This window comes from Alosa alosa, chromosome 15 (genome assembly GCF_017589495.1).
Source record: "Alosa alosa isolate M-15738 ecotype Scorff River chromosome 15, AALO_Geno_1.1, whole genome shotgun sequence".
Lineage (NCBI taxonomy): Eukaryota > Metazoa > Chordata > Actinopteri > Clupeiformes > Clupeidae > Alosa > Alosa alosa.
In genome coordinates this window covers 12,418,967-12,440,957 of record NC_063203.1, presented here as the reverse complement: position 1 = coordinate 12,440,957, position 21,991 = coordinate 12,418,967, and the positions used below count along the sequence as shown (strand labels likewise).

The 21,991-nt window shown below is 43.6% G+C and overlaps 1 protein-coding gene across 1 annotated transcript in view; it reads right to left on the bottom strand.

Moving 5' to 3' along the window:
• cog6 (component of oligomeric golgi complex 6) overlaps positions 1 to 21,991 on the bottom strand; it is a 50,618-nt gene that overhangs the window by 2,357 nt on the left and 26,270 nt on the right. Inside the window, exons 10-18 of the mRNA XM_048264352.1 lie at positions 16,146 to 16,237; positions 15,836 to 15,900; positions 15,498 to 15,589; positions 14,929 to 15,046; positions 6,678 to 6,809; positions 6,170 to 6,337; positions 4,860 to 4,967; positions 1,549 to 1,602; positions 1,081 to 1,160 (exon numbers count right to left, since the gene is read on the bottom strand). Coding sequence (XP_048120309.1) covers positions 1,081 to 1,160; positions 1,549 to 1,602; positions 4,860 to 4,967; positions 6,170 to 6,337; positions 6,678 to 6,809; positions 14,929 to 15,046; positions 15,498 to 15,589; positions 15,836 to 15,900; positions 16,146 to 16,237 — 909 coding nt within the window. The remainder of the gene's footprint in view (positions 1 to 1,080; positions 1,161 to 1,548; positions 1,603 to 4,859; positions 4,968 to 6,169; positions 6,338 to 6,677; positions 6,810 to 14,928; positions 15,047 to 15,497; positions 15,590 to 15,835; positions 15,901 to 16,145; positions 16,238 to 21,991) is intronic.

The window sequence follows — 21,991 nt, the reverse complement described above, 5'->3', positions numbered from 1 at the left end:
TTTCCCATCATGTGTTTACTCCTCTTGAGTGCTGAGGTGGGAAGGGCTCACGTGTTGCTTGCGTTTATGTGTGGGAGAGAGAGAGAGAGAGAGAGAGAGAGAGAGGGAGAGAGAGGGAGAGAGATTGAGAGAGAGAGAGAGAGAGAGAGAGAGAGAGAGAGAGAGAGAGAGAGAGGGAGAGAGAGAGAGAGGGGCAGAGAGGATCAGCCCAGAAAGACAGAGAGGGAGGGAGGGAGTGGGCACTGTAGAGGGAGATGATGGAGATGGAGAAAGAGATGAGAGAGATGGAGGGACAGATATAGAGCAATGGAGAGCATGAGGAAGAGTGTGAGAGAGAGGGAGAAATGGAGCAGGGGCTAATTAATGGCGTCCTGCCCATGAGCGGCATCCTCGTCTCCATTAACGGCGGGGAACATTAACCTGAGGTACAGCCAGTACAGCTTCTCATGACGGCTCCACTTCCCGTAAATGTGACTCACTCCCCCCCCCCACCCCAGCCCCCTCTTCTCTCACTTCCATCTCCTGCTCCTCTCCTCTCTCCCTCCATCACTACTGCCTAAAATGCCTAAAAGCCCTCCATTCAGGTGGTGAGAGAGGGAGGGAGGGACGAAGGAAGGAAGGGGGGAAATATAGCAGAAAGAAAGAGAGAGAGACCTGAATGTTCATGTTGCTATCCCAACCTCCAAATGCGTCAACAGTGAGTGGTATTAAAGTGCAGCATCTGACTGGCGCACAAACGTGGGCACGAGCATTTAGGCCTGTATGACACAACAATGAGGAACAGAACAGAAAGCCCTAATGGAGACGGCCATTGCAGGAATGGGAATTGTAAGTGTACAAGTGTGTGTGCGTGTGTGTGTGTGTGTGTGTGTGTGTGTAAAAGGATACACAATGGGGTATTTTTTTTTTTTATTAAAAGGGGACTTTTTTATTATGGGGTCTTTTTTACAAGCAACTACTCAGAGCTTATGGTGAGTCTTTCTTTATGTGGGTCATGAATGTACACTGATAGGTAAGTGGACGAGAGTTTGGCATTGGGGGAGGATGCGTGTGTCCCTCACGCTGTGTAGGCTTACTCACTTGATGGCTGCACTGAGGAGGAAGTTGAGCTGCGGCATCAATAAGGTGTCTGGGGAAGATAGGTAGCGGTCAAACTGCACCTGCAATGGGACAGACGTTGGTGACCAAAACGGTTCAGTTCGATTTAATTCATTCTAGTCCTGTTAAATTGTTGTTTTTTTGTTTTCAGTGAAGTAAGTGTCGAAGACTTAAAACGTGTATTCTGACCATACTACAAAAGTAGAGGCAAAGGGAGAGTTAAGCTAACACAAGAAATGGTTGCATTTAGGTTGTACAGTGAATGCTACCAATACCAAGTACACTTGCATAGCCAAACCTACTCAAGCTTTACACTTCTAACAGCTGGACCCGACTTCCACCATTAGCAGATGTTTTCAAGCGAGTGTGTGCATGTGTGGTTGGACATGTTTGTGTTGCTGCTGCACATGCAGGCACACCTGCTTCCTGGGTGAGAGAAAGGGAACTCACCATGGCGCCTTTGACCGAGGCACTGTCCATACTGGGGACGTCTGCCAGAGGACCCTGAAACAAGAGCAAGAGATCAAAACACGAATGAGAGAGAGAGAGAGAGAGAGAGAATCAGAGAGACAGAAAGAGAGAGAGAAAGAAATGAAACAGAGACGGAAAGAGAGAGAGAAATAAAGAAAGGGATAGAACGAGAGAGAGAAAGAAATAAACAGAGACAGAAAGAGAGAAATACAGAAACAGAGAGACAGAAAGAGACCGAGAGAGAGAGAAAGAAGCAGAGAGAGAGAGAGAGAGAGAGAGAGAGAGAGAGAGAGAGAGAGAATCAAATGGTGTAAAAAGGAGCAGGGGAGCAAGAGAAGGAGACAGACATGGAGGTCTACACATTCAGTGCAAAAATATAACAGTTCAGTCACAACACAGTGACAGTTGTGATCCCTTTACATGACAATATAAAATTAAGGGTGTTGAGTTATTAAGTGGGGTCAATCTCATAATGCCAGTGTCATAATGCCAGAATGGAAGTCTAGAATGGAGACTATGAATGCGTCTCCTTAAGATCCACTCCTGATCGTCTCCCTAGAGGAGCCTTTCTTTTCCCAGCGCGTCTCCATCCATCTGCATCACCCGTGCCACCCCAGCTTGCGGCTTTCTGGTGTCTAAAGACGTCCTGCTTTTCAGGGGCGTGCTCCGCGCCAAACTCCACCAAATTACAGAGGTGGCACAGAGATGGCACAAGGATGGCACGCCAGCATGGTAAAGAAGAAAAAAAAAGAGATAAAAAATGACAGCAAACGAGGTTTCCTGGGTTTTCATGACTGGAGGCAACGTGGGTCTCCCGCGACCTTTGCTTCTCTTGGCGTGACCAAGTGACAGGCAGACGGTCACAGAGAAGCAAACTGAGGAATGAAGAAATAATTTGGACACCATCTTGAATCCAGTATGTGCAAAATACTAACAGGTCGAATTCCTAACAGGTCTTTTATAAACTTGAATACAACTCTGAAACATAAACACAAACTGTGGTTTGATGCACTTAAGATATGGCGAGATGGTTGCCACACTGTGGCCACAAGACATGACAATTATAGGAGGTCGTGTTGTGTTGTGAAAGGCCTACCATAAACAGTACAAAAATAAAGCCAAGCTTTTTTGACTCATGAGGGACCATTCTCTTTGATAATCTAGCCAATACCCTCAAGTGCAATTGTAACAAACAACAGACAGACAGCCGTGGCACATATTTGCGTGAGGCCTCGGACGCCGTGATGGTGTGCACGCCAGGGGCACTGGCGGCGAACTCTGCACCTGTTTCAACCCGAGCAGCGGCGGATGGCCTTGGGTTCTAACTCATGTCCACATACGCGTAGCGCTGGTGAGGCCGAGAGGAGAAGACGCAGAGGAGACAGTTTTATGTGTGTGTGTGTGTGTGTGTGTGTGTGTGTGGGGGGGGGGGGGAGGAAAAAAAAGGAGTGAAGGCCATACAGAGTGGTGTTACAGGCGTGGTAGAGAGGAGAGGAGAAGATTGAGAAGAAGGTGGTGTGGCATGAAAAAAGCGTAGCATGCCAAAGCCCAGAATGCCCGGCTGTGCCAGGCCCACAAGCTTCTCACCACACGAGAGCAGTCTGGAGAGTCACACACACGATATAAACAAGAGCCAGTACACACCCCATTTCCCACGTGCTTCACTCTACAGAACTGCTTCATTTCCCACACAATAGTCTGACTCCTCTGACTATTTTTGGTCTTTGTAAAGTAAACTATCTTAAAAAATAATAATAATAATAATTAAAAATATATATATATTCCTAAAAACTTAAAACATCCATTTCCTTTCACAATTTTTTTTTCATTCTCTCAGGCCTTGCGATGACTAACCGAGGGGAGTAGTGATGGACTTGAAAAGCTCCCAGTCTTTACCAGGCCAATTTATTAATGACAGTCTAACCATGGGTGTTGCCATGGCAACCTCAGCTCTCATAAACAATGGAGGCTATTCTTGCGAAATGAAAAATGGCAAAGTGAGCTATTAGTGCTCACGGTGGATGAGCAACTCGGCCTATAGCACAGACAGTAATTGTCATAAAAACACCTCGTCTATACAAAAATACCACAAAAAAAGAAGTCTGAGTTGTCTTCTGTAACTCAAAAGCCCTGAGCATGTGATCGCTTTCTTTCATGTGCCTATTACATTTGAAAAAAAGAGACCTAAGTGCTCTCTTTTTCTCTTCGATAGGTCTTCGCTTTGTAATGGGCTCAACAAGGGTACATTAGCTTAGCAAATACTCTTAAAACATTCTATATATTACACATAATTGATGGGAGACAGTGCCACCATCACCACACAATAGAGTCCTTTCCTCCTGTAAGCATGGTGCAGCCAGTGAGTCAGTGCTCAGGTTTGGCAGAATTAATGCGAACCATCTGCTGAGGATGGACTCCAAAAAACATCTTCTCCTGAAAAAGTGCGAGCTGGCAAGAAAAAAAAAAATCACTTTCTTGTTTGGATTAACCATATATTTAGCCCAGACAGTCAGGCTACCAGCACAGGTTTTCAAGGCTCTTCTGCGAGGTTTTGCAGGGCTCTGACCAGCCAGCTCAGGTGCTGGTTGGTTTTCTCCTGCAGTGGCCATAACTAACCACACTGATGTTGGAGTGAATATTGCACTGCAAGTCAGTTTGCTGTACAGAAAAGGTCTGCCAAGCCCTCAGAAACCGTAACAAAGGTCAGATCTCCATTGTGCAGAGCTGACATCTATCTAATGGAACCTCCTGCTGTTCCTTTATGCTGCTCCTGTGATATCTATTTGGTTTTTATTGCTGCTTCCAGCCCCCAGAACCACTGACACTGGTTTGATATTGTTATCTTATCTATTCTGTTTGTCAGTTTGGATGGACATATTTCACAGTGAGATATGCTTTTTAGCCCTCAAATGATATGAACTGGCCTGCTATCCACACAGTATGTTGTGCTGTGCTGTGTTGATATACTGTACATAGAAGATTTAGGTTGGTTGATTAATGTGTGTGTGTGTGTGTGTGTGTGCACGCTTATCAGAGAGATGTGTATGTGTGTAAGAGATGTTTGTGTCTGTGTGTGCGGATGAGATGTTTTGTGTGCATGTATGTGTGAATGGGTGAGTTATTTGTTTGAGTGTGTTTGTGTGTGTTTGTGTGTGTGTGTGTGTGTGTGTGTGTGTGTGTGTGTGTGTGTGAATGGGTGAGATGTTTGTGTGTGTGTGTGTGTGTGTGTGTGAGTGTGTGTGTGTGTGTGTGTGTGAGAGTGTGTGTGAGAGTGTGTGTTGGAGCCGCACCTGCTCAGGGCTGTGCTGCTGCAGGGTGCTGTAGATGTAGCTCAAGCCGGCCCTGGTCAGCACGTACGATGCCTGCTCGTTTATCAGAGTGTCCAGGTGAGCCTCGATCTGAGAAAAAAAAAAACGACAACAAAATAACAAAAATAAACTATTGGAGGTGGGAATATCGGACAGAAAAGATAAACAAAACCCACTACAGAACAGTCAAAACAAGAAAAGTGTTGAAGTGCTATTTCAATCTGCCATAAACATTCTCCTGGTATTTGTGTACTAGTCTAGAGCTGTTTCTTCTGTCTCTGAACATAGGTCTGCATAATGCACTGGAAGTGTGTACTGACCAAGCGACTTCCTCCAACAGCAATGAATAATGCAGCACTATTTACAGAAACACATTTGTTTTACGTTTGTTAGTGATATTTATATCCTTACATCCGCTTAGGGCCATTGCTCAGACAGAGTAACACATTTCTTTCATAACAGGCAAGGGCCACTGTGCTGGTGGCACATATAAAAGCTAACGGTGCAGGAGAGAGAGAGAGAGGACGGTTTATGTCTCACTACCATACATCAGGCCTCTACAGTATTGGCCAGAGGATATCTGCGGCCAGTGTTAAATTGTTTTTTAACGATTGGGTTGGTGGCAGAATAGGGGATTTAATTGAATTCAGTCTCTGTAGAACAAGACATAACCCCCAGAAGTAGCTCTGGGTACTAGAAGAGTAAGGCCAGGAGAGGTGAAAAACAGAAGGAAACGTGTGTCGCTTTGGGGGTTACGGCTGAAGAGGCAGATCAACAGTAGATGTGCTTTGCATGTCTCGTCTGTTTGAGCACATGCTATTCTTTACAAAGGGGAGGGGGGAGAAGGTACCCAAGAACATTACGGAACCACAGAGTGTACCACACAGACCTGAAAAATAAATAAAAAGCAAACAATCTCACATTTCTACCTTGTCACTGAAAATTTCCCATTTACAAACTCATAGATCACCAAGTAATGCATTACTAATGCATCCCTTAATCAACTAACTAGTTAAAGCCTTAATTTCACCATTAACATTTGACATTATTAATATATTGTATATTGATCAACCTGTCTACATTTCTTCATATATTTCCTACATTTACAAAATATATTTGTACTAAATCTACTTTTAAAAATACATTACAAATAAATGAGATCAACCCTCTGTAAAAAGCTCACATCACATGTCAGCAAGTTAAAGACCTTGTGACTGGTAGTTTTGATCAGACTGCAGTAGCACATGATCATGTCAACTGAGAGCAAAGATTCACGTGAAACCCCGACTTGCCTGAAACTCCAGCATCTCCAGGCGTTTGTCTGTGAACTCGAACACAGCCAGTGTGGTCTTCATCATGTACAGACAGTTCACCATGTAGGTGGCCATGTCGGCCGTGCCTAGGTTACTTGCGGACACAGTGCACAGCTGCAGCAGAGGGTCCAGGATACAGGACAGCACCTGAAAAACACAGGCCACCTCGATATCAGCTACAGATAAGAGTCTGCTTACTGTACAAGAGACCTGGCACAGCTGTCCAAGGAGTGTCATTCTTCTCCTCATAGTATATAAACAAGTGATTGTGTGTCTCAGATGTCTCTCTGTGTTTTTGCTGATCGGGGCACAAAAGACAGACAGACATACTGAAAGAAAACCGTTGAATACTGTAGAGTTGATTAGTGACGGATTTCACCAGACAGACAAACACATGGCTAGGTATCCAAGCCAGTCAATGCCTTGGAGAAATGAAACAATGATACAATGACACGGCGAGACCCGACAAAGTACCACTTCATTTCACCTGGGCGAAGTCGGCCTGGCGGGCGTCCAGTGGGACCACAGAGGAGTCGTGGGTGGCCAGCACCTCGCGCAGCAGGGCCAGCGTCTGGGTCAGCGAGGCTGTGGGGCCAAGGTCTGGGGGAGGCAGCTCCACCTGCCAGCACAAGGAGGGAGAGAGAGGGATGGATAGATTTTTGATTTTGAATTGCGCTTTATTGTACAACAGTCTTAGCAACTCAAGGTCACGTCAGTCACAGCTCAAAAAAAGTAAAATAACTGGGCCTTACACAAAAGCAGAACAAAATTCTATCTCCTTCTATCTCCTCATTAATCACAGAGCATATTGCACCTCCATAACTCCATAACCATTCAAGAGTTTGCATATGTTTGTAGAAGTAATAATCAGTCAGCACACTAGATTTGACCAATCTTGAGAAAACATTTACAACATCAGCATCTAGATTGGTGACCATTTTGTTTCTCCTGCTTATGTAAATGGCCATTTTTGCTTGGCCCAAAAGGAAATTAATCAACTGACATTTTACTCTGTGTGACCGGGTATATTCAAAACCAAAAACAAATATTTGCAAAGAAAAAGCTTCATCAAAATCTTGAAAAAGGCCTTCTAAAACCCTAAACAAAGGTGACAACCTCAAACATTGCGAGAAACAGTGAAACACTGTCTCCCTCTGAAAGCAAAAAGGGCAGTCCTGACAAACCCCTGGGTTTATGATGGACACAAACGCATTAATTGCAACAATACCATGGAGAACTCTCCACTGCAAATCACAGACTTGTTTCCTCAACGGTGGTTTATAGAGTGCCCTCCATTCAGGTTTTACAGTATCATCTAGACCCAGAACATTTAAGCCAAGGAGTGTCAACTCTCGCATTCAATTTCTGTTTGTTTAGAACAATAACACACATTTTGTACAGAGGTTTACTGCAAAAGTCATCCAAAACAATCTCTGTTCGTTCTTTATTCTCCAAAATAACCCCTGCACAGTCACCCAGTTTTGGCCTAACACATACATTGAGAAAAGGATCCTCCTGATCAGGAGGGTCTAACCCCAAACAGTACTGTTTTTAGTCTTTCACATTCCTCAGCCGTGGAGTGCCTTCCACCTACCCAACAGTTTGTTGATGACACGTATGGACCTTATCCCTAGGCGCAATGCTAGTTCCTCAGAACAAACCAGATCAGGCCCTGCAATGTCCACTAACTGTCTAATCTTGACAACACCAGAGTCACATAGTATCCTTGTCAGTGTGGGGTTCTCGCTCCCAGCGATGTCAAATCGAGAGCCATAAACCAAAGGCTCTTCCAGAAGCCAATGCAGTGACGATGTTAGTTCCAGTTCTTTGCATATTGAAAAAGTTCAGGATAGCAAACAGTCCTCTGTAAAAAAGACGGCAATGCTGATACATTCAGTCTCTTAGTATCCGTCCAGAAAAGTGTTTTGTCCAATCCCAATCCTCCTGTTGTCCAAGGATTACACTCACCAAAGGCCTCCAAATCAGATCTTGTGGACCCGTGGGTACCTTTTGCAGAAACATAAGACGAAGGCTGCGGCTCTGCTAGACAACTGCACAAGCCCTTGCCCTCCCTCATCTTTAGGCAGGTACAGCATGCTCTGGGGTAGCCAGTGCAGATTGTCCCAAAAAAATCAACTAATAGAGCTTGAATGGTAGCTAAAAAGTCTGTTGGAGGATCAATACAGGCTAATCTGTGCCACAGAGAGGAAGCAGCAAGGTTATTGGCGATAAGAACACGCCCCTGTAGGAAAACGTGTGGAAGGATCCATTTCCACCTGTTTAATCGGCCCTTCATTTTCTCCAGAACCCCCTCCCAGTTTTTCCTCATGGTGTCCTGATCTCCCAAATAGACTCCTAGGTACTTAAGTCCACCCCTTTTCCATTCAAGGCCAGTAGGAAGCCTTAGCTGTACCCCTGACCAGTCCCCAAAAGAAAAGCATCACTTTTGTTCCAATTCACCTTTGCAGATGAAATCAAACCAAAGGTGCCTATTATGTTGGTTAACATGTCAATGTCCTTTGCTCACTGACCATCACAATTAAATCATCAGCATAGGCTGAAACCTTAAACACATCGTGACACAAAGGCACTGAAAACCCAGAGAGCTTAGCCCTCAGATTATTTAACAGGGTTCAATGGCTAATGCATACAGCATTCCAGATAGAGAACAACCTTGTCGTGACACCCTTTGAACTCTGAAGGAGCGCACAAACCACTGTTGATCTTCAAGACACTTTCAATATTACAATACAGGGCCTGGATCATTGCTATAAAATTCCTACTAAAACCAAAGTGTGTCAGGACTTTCCACAGATAAGCATGCTCAACGCGATCAAAGGCCTTCTCTTGGTCTAAAAGAGATGAGACCTGTTCTGAGACCAAGTAGATTGGAGACGTCTAAGGCACCCTTGACTAGTTGGATATTATCAAAGATGGACCGCTCAGGTACACAGTATGTTTGATCTATGTGTATAACCTCTGCCATGACCTTCCCCAATCTAGTGGCCAAAACTTTAGAAAAAATCTTGTAATCTGTAGAGAGCAGAGCGACTGGACGCCAGTTCTTCAGCTCGTTCAGATCGCCCTTTTTTGGTAGTAAGGTGAGCACTGCTCTCTTACAAGATAGTGGTAACTCCCCCCTACCTAAACATTCAGTGAGCACCTCTTGAAAGTCCTCACCCAGAACTGGCCAAAAGGCCTTATAGAACTCAACAGACAAGCCGTCAATACCTGGTGCCCGCCCATTCTCCATAGCCATAAGGGCATTGTGAAGCTCCTCGGCGATATATCTTCACCAAGCATCGTGACTGAATCCTCGCAGTGTGGGTGAATTCTGAAAAAAAATCAGCCTCCACATCTGGGTGTTCATTGTGCTCATTTTTGTACAGATCAGCATAAAAGAGAACAGCTAGCTTCCGTATCTCAATCGTGTCAGTCACTAGGGTGCCAGACTGGGCCCGTAGAGCATGAATATATCTTTTTTGACCATTTTTCTTTTCAAGATTGAAAAAGAACTTGGAGGGAGCATCCATCTCTGAGATGTTTCTGAAACGTGATCTAATCAATGCACCTTGAGCTTTGAGCCGTATTAGTTCAGATAATGCCACCTTCCTTGTGTTGTAAGCCTCAGTGTACTGCCCAGTACCAGATGTTCCCATCAGGTTCTGCATTTCAATTATGTCAACTTCAAGGTTCTTGAGGGACATGGTTATGCCTCTTGTGACATTGCAAGTGTAACCTTGGCAGAATTGTTTAATTTTAGTTTTTGTTATATCCCACCACTGAGACAGTGAGGAGTAAAGCTCCTTGTCTGCCTTGAGTATATTCCAGAGATAAATAAAACATTCTTTAAAATTGAAATAATCTAAAAGTGATGCATTGAAATGCCAGTATGCACTCTTGTGTTTAACATTACTTGCACTTATGTTACACATCACCATGCTGTGGTCAGAAAAACCAACAGGGTGAATGGTACAAGATCTAAATTTGTTCATATGATGTCTAAAAGTATAAAACCGGTCAAGCCTAGCTAATGACATCGTGTTTCCCCTGTAGTGCGCCCAAGTGTACTGCCTCTCACTTTGGTGCAGGTTCCTCCAAATATCGCATAAGTTACTCTCAACTATCACCTCAATGAGATGGCTACGTGAAACCATGTGGGGTTCAGCATGATTCCGATCAAGTCTTGCCTCTGTGCAATTAAAATCGCCGCCTAGGATAAGGAGTTCATTATCACTACAGTTCTTCACTGAGGCATTCAACGTTTTAAGAAAAGCTACTCTATCTGTGGCGGAGGTCGGTGCATAAACACACATGAAAACAAAAACGTCATTCTCAAACGTAGCGTGTACTTTTAGAAGCCTCCCCTTAATCACTTCTTCAATGCTGTATGACAGGGGAATAAAGCTGCATGAAAACAACAGTGCCACTCCAGCACTGTCAGACGTGTTATGGCTGAGAATAGTCAGCCCATTCCACTCTCTTGCCCAATCTGTAGCGTTATTGATATCACTATGTGTCTCTTGTAAAAACACAACATCTGTTGCCTTTTGCTGTAAAAGCTCATAAATTTGAGCTCTTTTTCTAAAGTCCCTTCCTCCGTTAATGTTAAGGGTAGTAATCCTAATATTGTTCATATGTTCACATAAAGAAAGAAAGAGACAGAGAAAACACGGATGGAAGAGAAAGCTGCAGTTAATCCGCGAAAGTGCATCGCTATTTTCTTTCTTAAGTTTACCAATAAGTTTCCAGACGGTGAAGTTCCCGGTCATCAAAGGCCCCTTCCTGTCTATGATGACAGACATCGTTTATAAACTGCATGCTGTCAAGGAAATGATCCCTCGACTCGAACCCCCTTTTCCCCTTTTGTTTCAGCCAAGAAATTACTAATGTCGCTAGCACTGTACATCACCATCACATTATCGCTACCAGACCAGGAAAACCTGCTCGAATCGGTGGAATAGCCATCACTGTCCGACTCGGTATAGTTAGCATGTTCTTTCTGTTTAGCCTGCTTTTTTGTGCTGTGATCATCGCTACGGTTAGATTTCCTTTTGGGTATTTTAAAAACAGTTGTTTCGGCCTCCATGTCACTACCATCTGACACGCACGGAGCAGTTTTACGGGCTACTTTTAGTTTCGGGTCTGAAGTTAGTAAGTGCGTTAATCCACCTGAGGCGGACGTAGGCCTACCCGCAGCAGCAGATGCACCACCAGGCTCACTCCCACTCGGCAAAGACTCTGACTCATCAGCCTTTTCCTCAACAGTCACATCAGACACAGCTGAGGCAATCGTTGGTGAAACCAATTCAAATGCAGACTCGGCTGCAGAGGATTTATCCTCTGTAACGATCGCCAGTACAGGCGCAATCGCCGGGGTTTTTTCGGTGGTTTGATCGGACTCAGTCACAGCGGACTCCTCCACCATAAACTCAGCCCTACCTAACACAGTAGTGGTGGATGTCCCCGCAAGCTCAGGCCTATCTGCCGTAGACACCGAGCTGCTAGGCTCGGGTTGGTTATCCCCGACTGTGGCAGACTCCTCCGCCACAGACCCACCTGTCGTAGGTTCGCCTCCTTCGGCACTGGCTGCTGCTGGCATTCTCCCTCCAGCATCCTCACTGTGAGGTTTAGATGGGCACGCGCGAACAAGATGTCCTATCATCCCACAACCAAAACATTTCATGGCGGTATCAGATGTCACAAAAACTATATAATAAGACCCGTCAACGTTAAAACGGAAAGTCAAATTGAGCTCATCACCGCTGTCTAGGATCATGTAAACTTGTCTCCTAAAGGAGACAACATGCTTAAGTAATGGCGATTTGCAGCCAATTGGAATTTTCTTGATTGGGGAAACAAGTTTACCATAACGCAAAAGCTCAGTGCTAATTAATCGGTCAGAAAGAAACGGGGGAATATTCGAAATGACAATCTTAGTCGAGGGCAAACTCAGGGGTACAACAGGATTGAACGTGCCATTAAGCACAACACCACTTTGGACAATGTCATTTGCCTTGGCAATACTGTTTAGGAAAACAACAACAGCATTCTTCATTCGCTGGCTGATACAATATTACCGTGACCCACAATTTCTCCAATGGCCAAACTATAAACCTCCACACTAACATCAGAGATCACCTTCACGCCCGGACGACGGTCAAGGCCTCAAATTCCATTGTTACACCCCGACCAGCTGTAAGCCGGGTGCGGGGGTTCTGCTTCACTTCCAACCCCAAAACAGTCAACCACACTAAGTCCCAACAATAAGATAAAAAACAATGATACAACACATATAAGGACAAACAAAAGATAGAGTTTTAAAGATAGCCACAGACGGCGTTCAGTCGTACTCACACTCACGCAATCCCAGCATGCACTCGAGAGAGAGAGAGAGAGAGAGAGAGAGAGAGAGAGAGAGAGAGAGAGAGGGGTCAATTCTGGATCGATACGGCACACGTCTCACTCCGGCTCACTCCTCGTTAGGGCCAGGTGAGAGAAAAACACACACGCTGCCTGTCTCTCCGCGCCTCTTGCTGAGAGATTGATTGGGTGATCTGTGGGTTTAGGCAGGCTGTCGATACACTGAAGAGAGCAGATGGAGATCAGGACCTCAGTGGACTCACAGAAAGAGAAAGAGAGAGAGAGAGAGAGAGAGAGAGAGAGAGACAGCTCTGTTTACTATACTACTACTAGTTGACAGCACGCCTGCTGGGAGGAGAGAAAATGGCAGGCACTCCACACCCTACCCCACCAACCCCCCCAAGACACACACTCCCACTCACTCACACACACACACTCCCACTCACTCACTCACACACACACACACACATACACACATACACACACACACACACAAAACACACAACACACAAACATACACACCCTGACCAGGGAGGTGAGCTGATGTGTGGTCCAGTCAGGGTGGCACGTGTAAAATATCTGCGCGGTGGGGCCATCTAATGAGGGTGATTAGAGGAAGCTCGCATTTCTGACATCGACTGCACTGCTCGCCAGTGATAAGTAACGTCTCTGAGCCCTAGGCGATTTGATTAGCCCGCCGCTAAGGGGATAATTCCATCTCGAGTGGAGCGTTGGCAATGAGGAGAGAGAGAGAGAGAGAGAGAGAGAGAGAGAGAGAGAGAGAGAGAGAGAGAGAGAGAGAGAGAGAGAGAGAGAAAGAGAAAGAGGTTGTGCTACTGCTCCCCTCCACTAATATTGACCGGCCCCCTCAACGAGACAGGACATCCGTGTCAAGGGATATTTTGGATTCAATTTGCAGGTTCCCGAGAAGTGCGGATGATGTTTTGGAAGGCCGAGTGCCTGCCTCACAACCACGCAGAACGAGCGCTCCGAGTTCCCAGTGTTTACAAGGCACTTCACCTTAGGGCTAACAACACTGTTGTTGCTCACAGTTTCACTAACTGCACAATAGGGGGGCTGGGTGGGCTGGTGGGTAGTATGCGAGCAGTCTCTCCGAACATTCACAAAACATCTGAGAAAGTCCTTAACAGAATCTGTTCCCGGCAAAAAGGCCACGGCGTCCTGATTGGATGTGTTGGAGAAACGCTGCAACAATTGGTTTCCTAAAAGCTTAGCTAATTAGTCATGTTAGTGGGCAGCTACTAAGGGACACAGGGTTGGACCCCCCCCCCACCCCCCAGCCATGTGGTGCCCACATGCTACAAAAAATGAGGAAGCCTCATTATTCACTATGCTATGACTCGGTTCGAATACAAGGCATCTGCTGACTGACATCAGCTCCACCAAGGTCACAGGGTTCACCCCGCTTGGGCACAAAACCACGCGAAATATTTTAATAATTAACACTGTGCAGTAACGACTCAAATACAAGTCCCCCCCTTCCCCTCCCCATCCCTTAAGAAGTGTTAAATGTTAAAAGTGTTGCGCGGGTCGTGACAGAGTGTTGTGTGCTTCGTGGTCTGACTGAATATGTCCTCCAGCGAGGGACCCTGGCAGAGCTAAAAGAGCTCATTGTGAAGGAGGCTTCTGAAGGGACATTTCCCTCATATTTTCATACTTCTTTTCTCTTTTTGTTTTTGGTTCCCTTCACACCCACAAAATCTTTTGTTTTTCGGCTCACAAGATAACCAAAGATATCTCCGGTTCCATGCTGGCAAATGTAACAGCTACTTATCTAGCAGACGGTTTTAGCCCAGGAATGTGCTTCAAAACACCAGAGGAACAAGCAGTTCCCATTGTCAGTGTGAGAAACCCTGACACTTGTGTTTTACTTGTGTTTGAATTGCTTCATATCTGATACCAGTTAATCCTGTGTTATTGGCCACAATTTAATAGCAACAAACCAAAGATCAGATTCACCAATCAACATTGACAACTAGTGTAATGCAAGAATATGTTTAGCTTAGCATTCTGAAGTTATGAAAAACTTAGACCTTGGCCTGTGCCACAGCTTCAGAACCTTGCCAACCAATCGCAGCATCTATCCCCACTGTTGATAAACTGATATCACAAATCTGGCGTCAAGTTCAGAAATTCACATGCAAAACCCTCTCAACGCCACCTCCACCACCTCCACTCTCTTCCTGGTCTGAAATGTCGATTTGTAGGCAAAAACTTATAGGAGCCTGATAAAAAATGCTTATTAGAAAGAAACATGGTCAGATGGATTTAGAGGGTTTTGCATCTAAACTCTTCAAATATTCAGTACCAGCCTCAACGGCTGACCTAACTCTAAGGCGTTCGCTTGGTCTCACCTTGTCCATGAGCCTGCTGGCGTGGAGACTGAGGCTGTTGAAGAACATCTTCTTGCTTAGGACATGCATCTCCTCCATGGTCATGAGCAGGGCTGCCACACTGGTGCCCACAATGACACTATGGGAGGGCACAGCACACAGAGGCAGTGCTCAATACAGGCCTTCTACTCCAGGGTCTCCAATGTCAAAATATCAAATGTTTCCAAGTCAAACGTCAAAAACCCTGACTTTCACAGACTACAAATCTGAATTTCAATGAGCTATAATGTGCCTTTGTGCCAAGCAGATTAAAAAACAGCTAATGTATTACAGCAAGCATTGGGAGTTTACCCCAGGTAGAGAAAAAAAATGTGGATATTTTATGATTTTATGAATCCTCTATTGTAAGCACATAACACCCATATAGCCTTCAGTTTGTACTCATCAATGATCAACCTAATCTAATAAGCCTTATTACACGGCTCTTCATAGTGCTGCAGAATGCTCCATTCACTTGAATGTTGTTGTGTGGCTTACCCCTGATGGTCGTATGGTGTTGTGAACATTGTGCTTGAGTACAGTAATGTTACCTGATAGTGTGATGGTAGAACTTCAGCAGGTTGGAGAGCTTATAGAGCAGCACGGCACCTGGCTCAGCAACAATCACCTGCTCGATGCGCATCTGACAAATCACCCAGCCACACACACACACACACACACACACACACCTCTTTGTGGAACAGCTCTTTATATTGCAAACCATTTCAAAATCAAGAATTATCTACGCCTTGCACAAGAGACTTCATTGGCAAGAGAAATATATTTAAACTGGCATGAAATTAAATTACTCTGATGGTGTCTCTTATTTTTAATGAAGTTTTATAAAGTTAAAATGAAGATTTAATAAAGCCTTTCAATCTCCACTCACCTTCAGCGGCCTGCAGACACCCTCAGTGATATGGCCTACCACCTCCTGCATGTTCTCCTCCACTCCTAAACACACACACACACACACACACACATTATGAGAATGAGAATTTCTATCAATAATGCTGAGGCTAAAGTAGAGGAAAAAAATAGAATATGACTAGTAATTCACACAACCTACTCCCCCCCACCCCGCCCCAACAAAATCCAATTTGTGTACACTGTGTAATAATAAAAATGTACACAAACCTGTTCTCACTGTGATAGGATAACAGAGTAGGTAACACACAGAAGTTGCCATCTTAACCCACCTTGTATGGTGACCTGCTTGAGCAAGGCCTCCAGGTGCTCCTTCTCTGAGGCTGTAGCTTGGTGGAGCCAGGCCAACATGTCCCCTACATACCTGAAGGAAGCGCAGTTTCATGTTACATAATGTCAACCCAACAGCTCACTTCTCACCACTGTAATAAACAGGTGGCACCAGGGTCCTGCTTATAAATCAAGCTCACTGGTTTAGAGGTGTTATGCACTATATGGTGGTAGGCACTATGGTGCAATATGTTAAGTGTCTGTCAGATAGATAGATAGATAGATAGATAGATAGATAGATCGATAGATAGATAGATAGATACTTTATTGATTCCCAGGGGAAATTCAATTACAGCGCATGGGTCAAAAAATAATGAGCCTAGTCCAGGTGAAAAGAAATCTATTTCATTATTAAAAGGGACATCATGACCACCTCATGTTCAAAAGGAAGAAGGAGGAAGAGGGGAGATAAATCAGTGACTATGCAACATGCAAGTGTTAACTAGATGTACCGCATAGCGGTACAAAATATGACCGCCGCTCAGTCCTGTACATCCGTTCCGCGAAAATAAATCACACTTCAATTTGTCTCCATATTTTACTCCATCCCCCACTCTTGAAACTTTTGTGTATGCTTGTTTGGCATGCCTGAGTGTGTGTGTGCGGCTGCACAGAAAGTACCCTACTGGTGCTGAAAAGGTGAATAGATTGTAGAATAGCCAAAGAAGATGTAGAATTGTTATAAAACCTTTAAAATCTCTAAACAATCACAAGTAGGGCAGTTCATCACAGTTCATCCATTGCAACTGGATTGATGAAAGGTCACTTACACCTGTAGGCTACATTGTATTTGGGAAAAGCAAAAGGTATCAGCATAATGTTATTTATTTATTTATTTTTATGTATTTATAAACAAAAACATCTCTGTCAGTTCCATGCCGTTTTTCAACAGCTATCAAAAACAAAAAGGTCATTTTTGGATGGATGGATTTTTGTGAATGTTTCTTCTTCTACATAAGATTTTAGTCATCTTTAGTTCATGTAATACTTTATTGTCAATGCACAAATTAAGTAACAGTAGTCTGAAACGTTATTGTTAATGCACAAATTAAGTAACAGTAGCCTAGTCTGAAACGAAATGCTGTTTTACATCTAACCAGTGGTGCAAATAACTGACATGTCCAAATGGGCCTTGATGAAATGCGTCGCTAGACTGTTCATACACATTTTAACGGGCCAAAGTTGAAGAGCTTTTGTCCGTTATTGTTAGTGCAAATATAGGCTGATTCATGTTCCCTTGCATTGTTTAACTGAGGTCCATGGCTAGTCTGGCTTTCATCAGACCAAGCTCAATCTTTTAAGAAATCAAAAATAAATAGCGGGCAGATCAGGCTGGGTTCACCCAGCCTAGTCCATAGGCACCCGATATTGTTTAATTTTCCGATTGAGATATACACGCTCTGGCTATTCTAAATGCAAAAATGCATCAGGGAGTTATGACAAAACGGTAACTAACAAACTAGATCCTAATAGAAAGTTGTTAGCTTCCCTAAGCTACAGGTAGGATTATAAGGTAGGCCTATTGACAACATAAATTGTCAATAGGCTATGCTGGCTTAATAAATAAAATCTCCTTTGGAAACCAATGGCTTACGCCTACAGTATCAAGCGGACTTAAACTGTCATATCGCATGCTAAAAAGTTGTAATAACATTCACGCAGCTCCATGAGTCAAGGAAAGCGCCAATGAAGTCGCCAATTCTAAATGGGACCCACTACACAGTAGCTTAAGGTGTTTTGCTAAAGCAGCCATAATGAAAGGAAGGTGTCATTGTTTGGATACTTCACACACACGTGCTTTTTAATTTCACAGACTACAACTACCAAGCTGTAATCAAAGCACATCGATTCCCCTCTCACACCCCTGCACGCACTTAAAACAAAATAAACAGGCGCCTCAGTCTCACGATGTATAGGCAAAACTGTATCAGACCCGGTGTAACGTTGGTAAATCTTCCATTGCACAGAATGATTTTGTAGCACGTGCAATAAATGACAGTCGAAAAGATACAAACAGTGCTGCTATACATTTGCTTGGTATAACCGCATTTATAGTTTTCTACAAATGCAATAAATCAAATGCCTCCATCAGTCAACCAACGCTTAACGGTAACATTACCTAGGTCCTTATTGATATTACAAGATTAACGCATTACCTGCAGTAAAACCAAGCATGTCCGATAAACATCCTCAGATTTATTTCGGCTTCAAGAAGAAATGGAATTACACTTCATGTGAACATCGTCCTATCCTTATTAGATGTTAAGCTGCGGTAAATTACAGTCCTTGTATGAAGCGTCCCATTGTTTTTCCAACCAACTTTTAACTTCCAACAAAACTAGATGTACCGCATAGCGGTACAAAATATGACCGCCGCTCAGTCCTGTACATCCGTTCCGCGAAAATAAATCACACTTCAATTTGTCTCCATATTTTACTCCATCCCCCACTCTTGAAACTTTTGTGTATGCTTGTTTGGCATGCCTGAGTGTGTGTGTGCGGCTGCACAGAAAGTAGCCTACTGGTGCTGAAAAGGTGAATAGATTGTAGAATAGCCAAAGAAGATGTAGCATTGTTATAAAACCTTTAAAATCTCTAAACAATCACAAGTAGGGCAGTTCATCACAGTTCATCCATTGCAACTGGATTGATGAAAGGTCACTTACACCTGTAGGCTACATTGTATTTGGGAAAAGCAAAAGGTATCAGCATAATGTTATTTATTTATTTATTTATTTTTTATGTATTTATAAACAAAAACATCTCTGTCAGTTCCATGCCGTTTTCAACAGCTATCAAAAACAAAGGTCATTTTTGGATGGATGGATTTTTTGTGAATGTTTCTTCTTCTATATAAGATTTTAGTCCTCTTTAGTTCATGTAATACTTTATTGTCAATGCACAAATTAAGTAACAGTAGTCTGAAACGTTATTGTTAATGCACAAATTAAGTAACAGTAGCCTAGTCTGAAACGAAATGCTGTTTTACATCTAACCAGTGGTGCAAATAACTGACATGTCCAAATGGGCCTTGATGAAATGCGTCGCTAGACTGTTCATACACATTTTAACGGGCCAAAGTTGAAGAGCTTTTGTCCGTTATTGTTCGTGCAAATATAGGCTGATTCATGTTCCCTTGCATTGTGTAACTGAGGTCCATGGCTAGTCTGGCTTTCATCAGACCAAGCTCAATCTTTTAAGAAATCAAAAATAAATAGCGGGCAGATCAGGCTGGGTTCACCCAGCCTAGTCCATAGGCACCGATATTGTTTAATTTTCCGATTGAGATATACACGCTCTGGCTATTCTAAATGCAAAATGCATCAGGGAGTTATGACAAAACGGTAACTAACAAACTAGATCCTAATAGAAAGCTGTTAGCTTCCCTAAGCTACAGGTAGAATTATAAGGTAGGCCTATTTACAACATAAATTGTCAATAGGCTATGCTGGCGACACTAATAAAATCTCCTTTGAAACCAATGGCTTACGCCTTACAGTATCAAGCGGACTTAAACTGCCATATCGCGGGCTTAAAAATTTTAATAACATTCAAGCAGCTCCATGAGTCAAGGAAAGCGCCGAATGAAGTAGCCACTTCTAGATGGGACCCACTACACAGTAGCTTAAGGTGTGTTGCTAAAGCAGCCATAATGAAATGAAGGTGTCATTGTTTGGATACTTCACACACCGCAGCTTTTTAATTTCACAAGACTACAACTACCAAGCTGTAATCAAAGCACATCGATTCCCTCTCACACCATGCACGACTTAAAACAAAATAAACAGGCGCTCAGTCTCAACGATGTATAGGCAAAACTGTATCAGACCGTGTAACGTTGGTAAATCTTCCATTGCACAGAATGATTTTGTAGCACGCGCAATAAATGACAGTCGAAAGATACAAACAGTGCTGCTACCAATTTGCTTGGTATAACCGCATTTATAGTTTTCTACAAATGCAATCAATCAAATGCCTCCATCACTCAACTAACGCTTAACGGTAACATTACCTAGGTCCTTATTGATATTACAAGATTAACGCATACCTGCAGTAAAACCAAGCATGTCCGATAAACATCCTCAGATTTATTTCAACTTCAAGAAGAAATGGGAATTACACTTCATGTGAACATCGCCCTATCCTTATTAGATGTCCGCTGAGGTAAATTACAGTCCTTGTAGGAAGCGTCCATTGTTTTTCCAACCCACTTTTAACTTCCAACAAAATTACGCCTCACTGCAACGATCGCCATCTAGTGGACAAACGACTACTTATCGCCAATACTGAAAATGCAGCCATGATGATGATGATGAATAATTTTATTTTGGCTTTCTTTTAATCCTACTGAATTTGTAATTATGTATCGGCCGTTCTAATACCGATAGTATGTAGGTGCCTGTGTGTGTGCATGTGTATATGTGTGCACCGCCATTTACAGGCCAATGAGTGTACGGTCACTAAATGTACACATAACCTAATTTTTTTAGACCCCCATGGATGAAATTCTACTAAAACTTGGCATACCCCCAGAGAATGCCAGGTCAATCATACACATAAAATTTGGTGCAGTTCTGAACATCTTAACTGAAGATAGGGGCAATTAAAGCAGAATAATATTGCATTTTCATTTTTACCGGGGTGCAAATCACAAATGAGTGATTATGAGCCAGGTTGATGTGGGCCCTTGAGACCAACATACCATAAAAGATTCTTCATCCCTCAGTGCCACGGTTCAGGTAGTTATTTAGGAAAAACTGTTTGTTTTTGCAGTTCGGGGCCCAGCCAGGGGCTGGTGGTGGTACCCGGGATCGAAATGAAATTTTTCGTAAAGTCTAGTGGGGCTACATACCCACCAAATTTCATGTACCCCAGTGGTTCGGTGTCCCGGTATCAAATGACCAAAAATTCAGGGAGTAGATGACGTAAAATTCTTGAATTATGTGCATGTGTGCGTGTACAAATTTATGTTTATGTGTGTGTGTGTGTGTGTGTATGTGTGTATGTGTGTATGCTTTGTGTGTTTGCCTCGCGATGTGTGTTTGTGCATGTGCATGCATGCGCATTATGTCTACTGTGTGAGTATGTGTCATGTGATGATTACTGTAAATGTATGTGTGTGCGCAGTGTATCTGTTTATGCACATGTGTGCACATGGAATGGGTTAACATGACCCCTGGAGGCAAACATAATGGAAAAATTGGTCATCCTAGGCCCTACAGTTCTCAAGATATTCACAGAGAACTGTGTGTCTGCCCTACCCTCCTTCGGGGTCCAGTCCAGCTGGGGGCTACAGATCAAAACGAAGAATGACGCTCCATGCTATCCATGTGGGGTACATGCCCACCAAGTTTTGTGTACCCCGTCTTTCAGTGTCCCGAATCCTTGTTGGTGTATCGTCACTAAATGTACACATAAATTATTTTATTGTAAGGCCCCCATGAACGAAAAGTACACAAAACTTGGCATGCATTCGGAGGTGTCATAATGATCCTACACTTTTAATTTCGCGGCAGTTTTGACCTTGTCAGCCAAAGATATTGTGATGAAAACACCTAATTTTTTGCTTTTAATTTTTAACTAGGTGGCGCTATACATGAAATAAGTGGTAATGGGATGGGTTGACATGCCCCTTAAGACCAACATACATAAAAAGGTGGACCTCCTAGGCCCTACGGTTCTCGAGATATTCACAGAAAACTGTCTCCGCCACCTACAGGCCAGTTGGTGTATAGTAACATAAATTAATTTATTGTGTGGCCCCCATGAACGGAATTCCACAAAACTT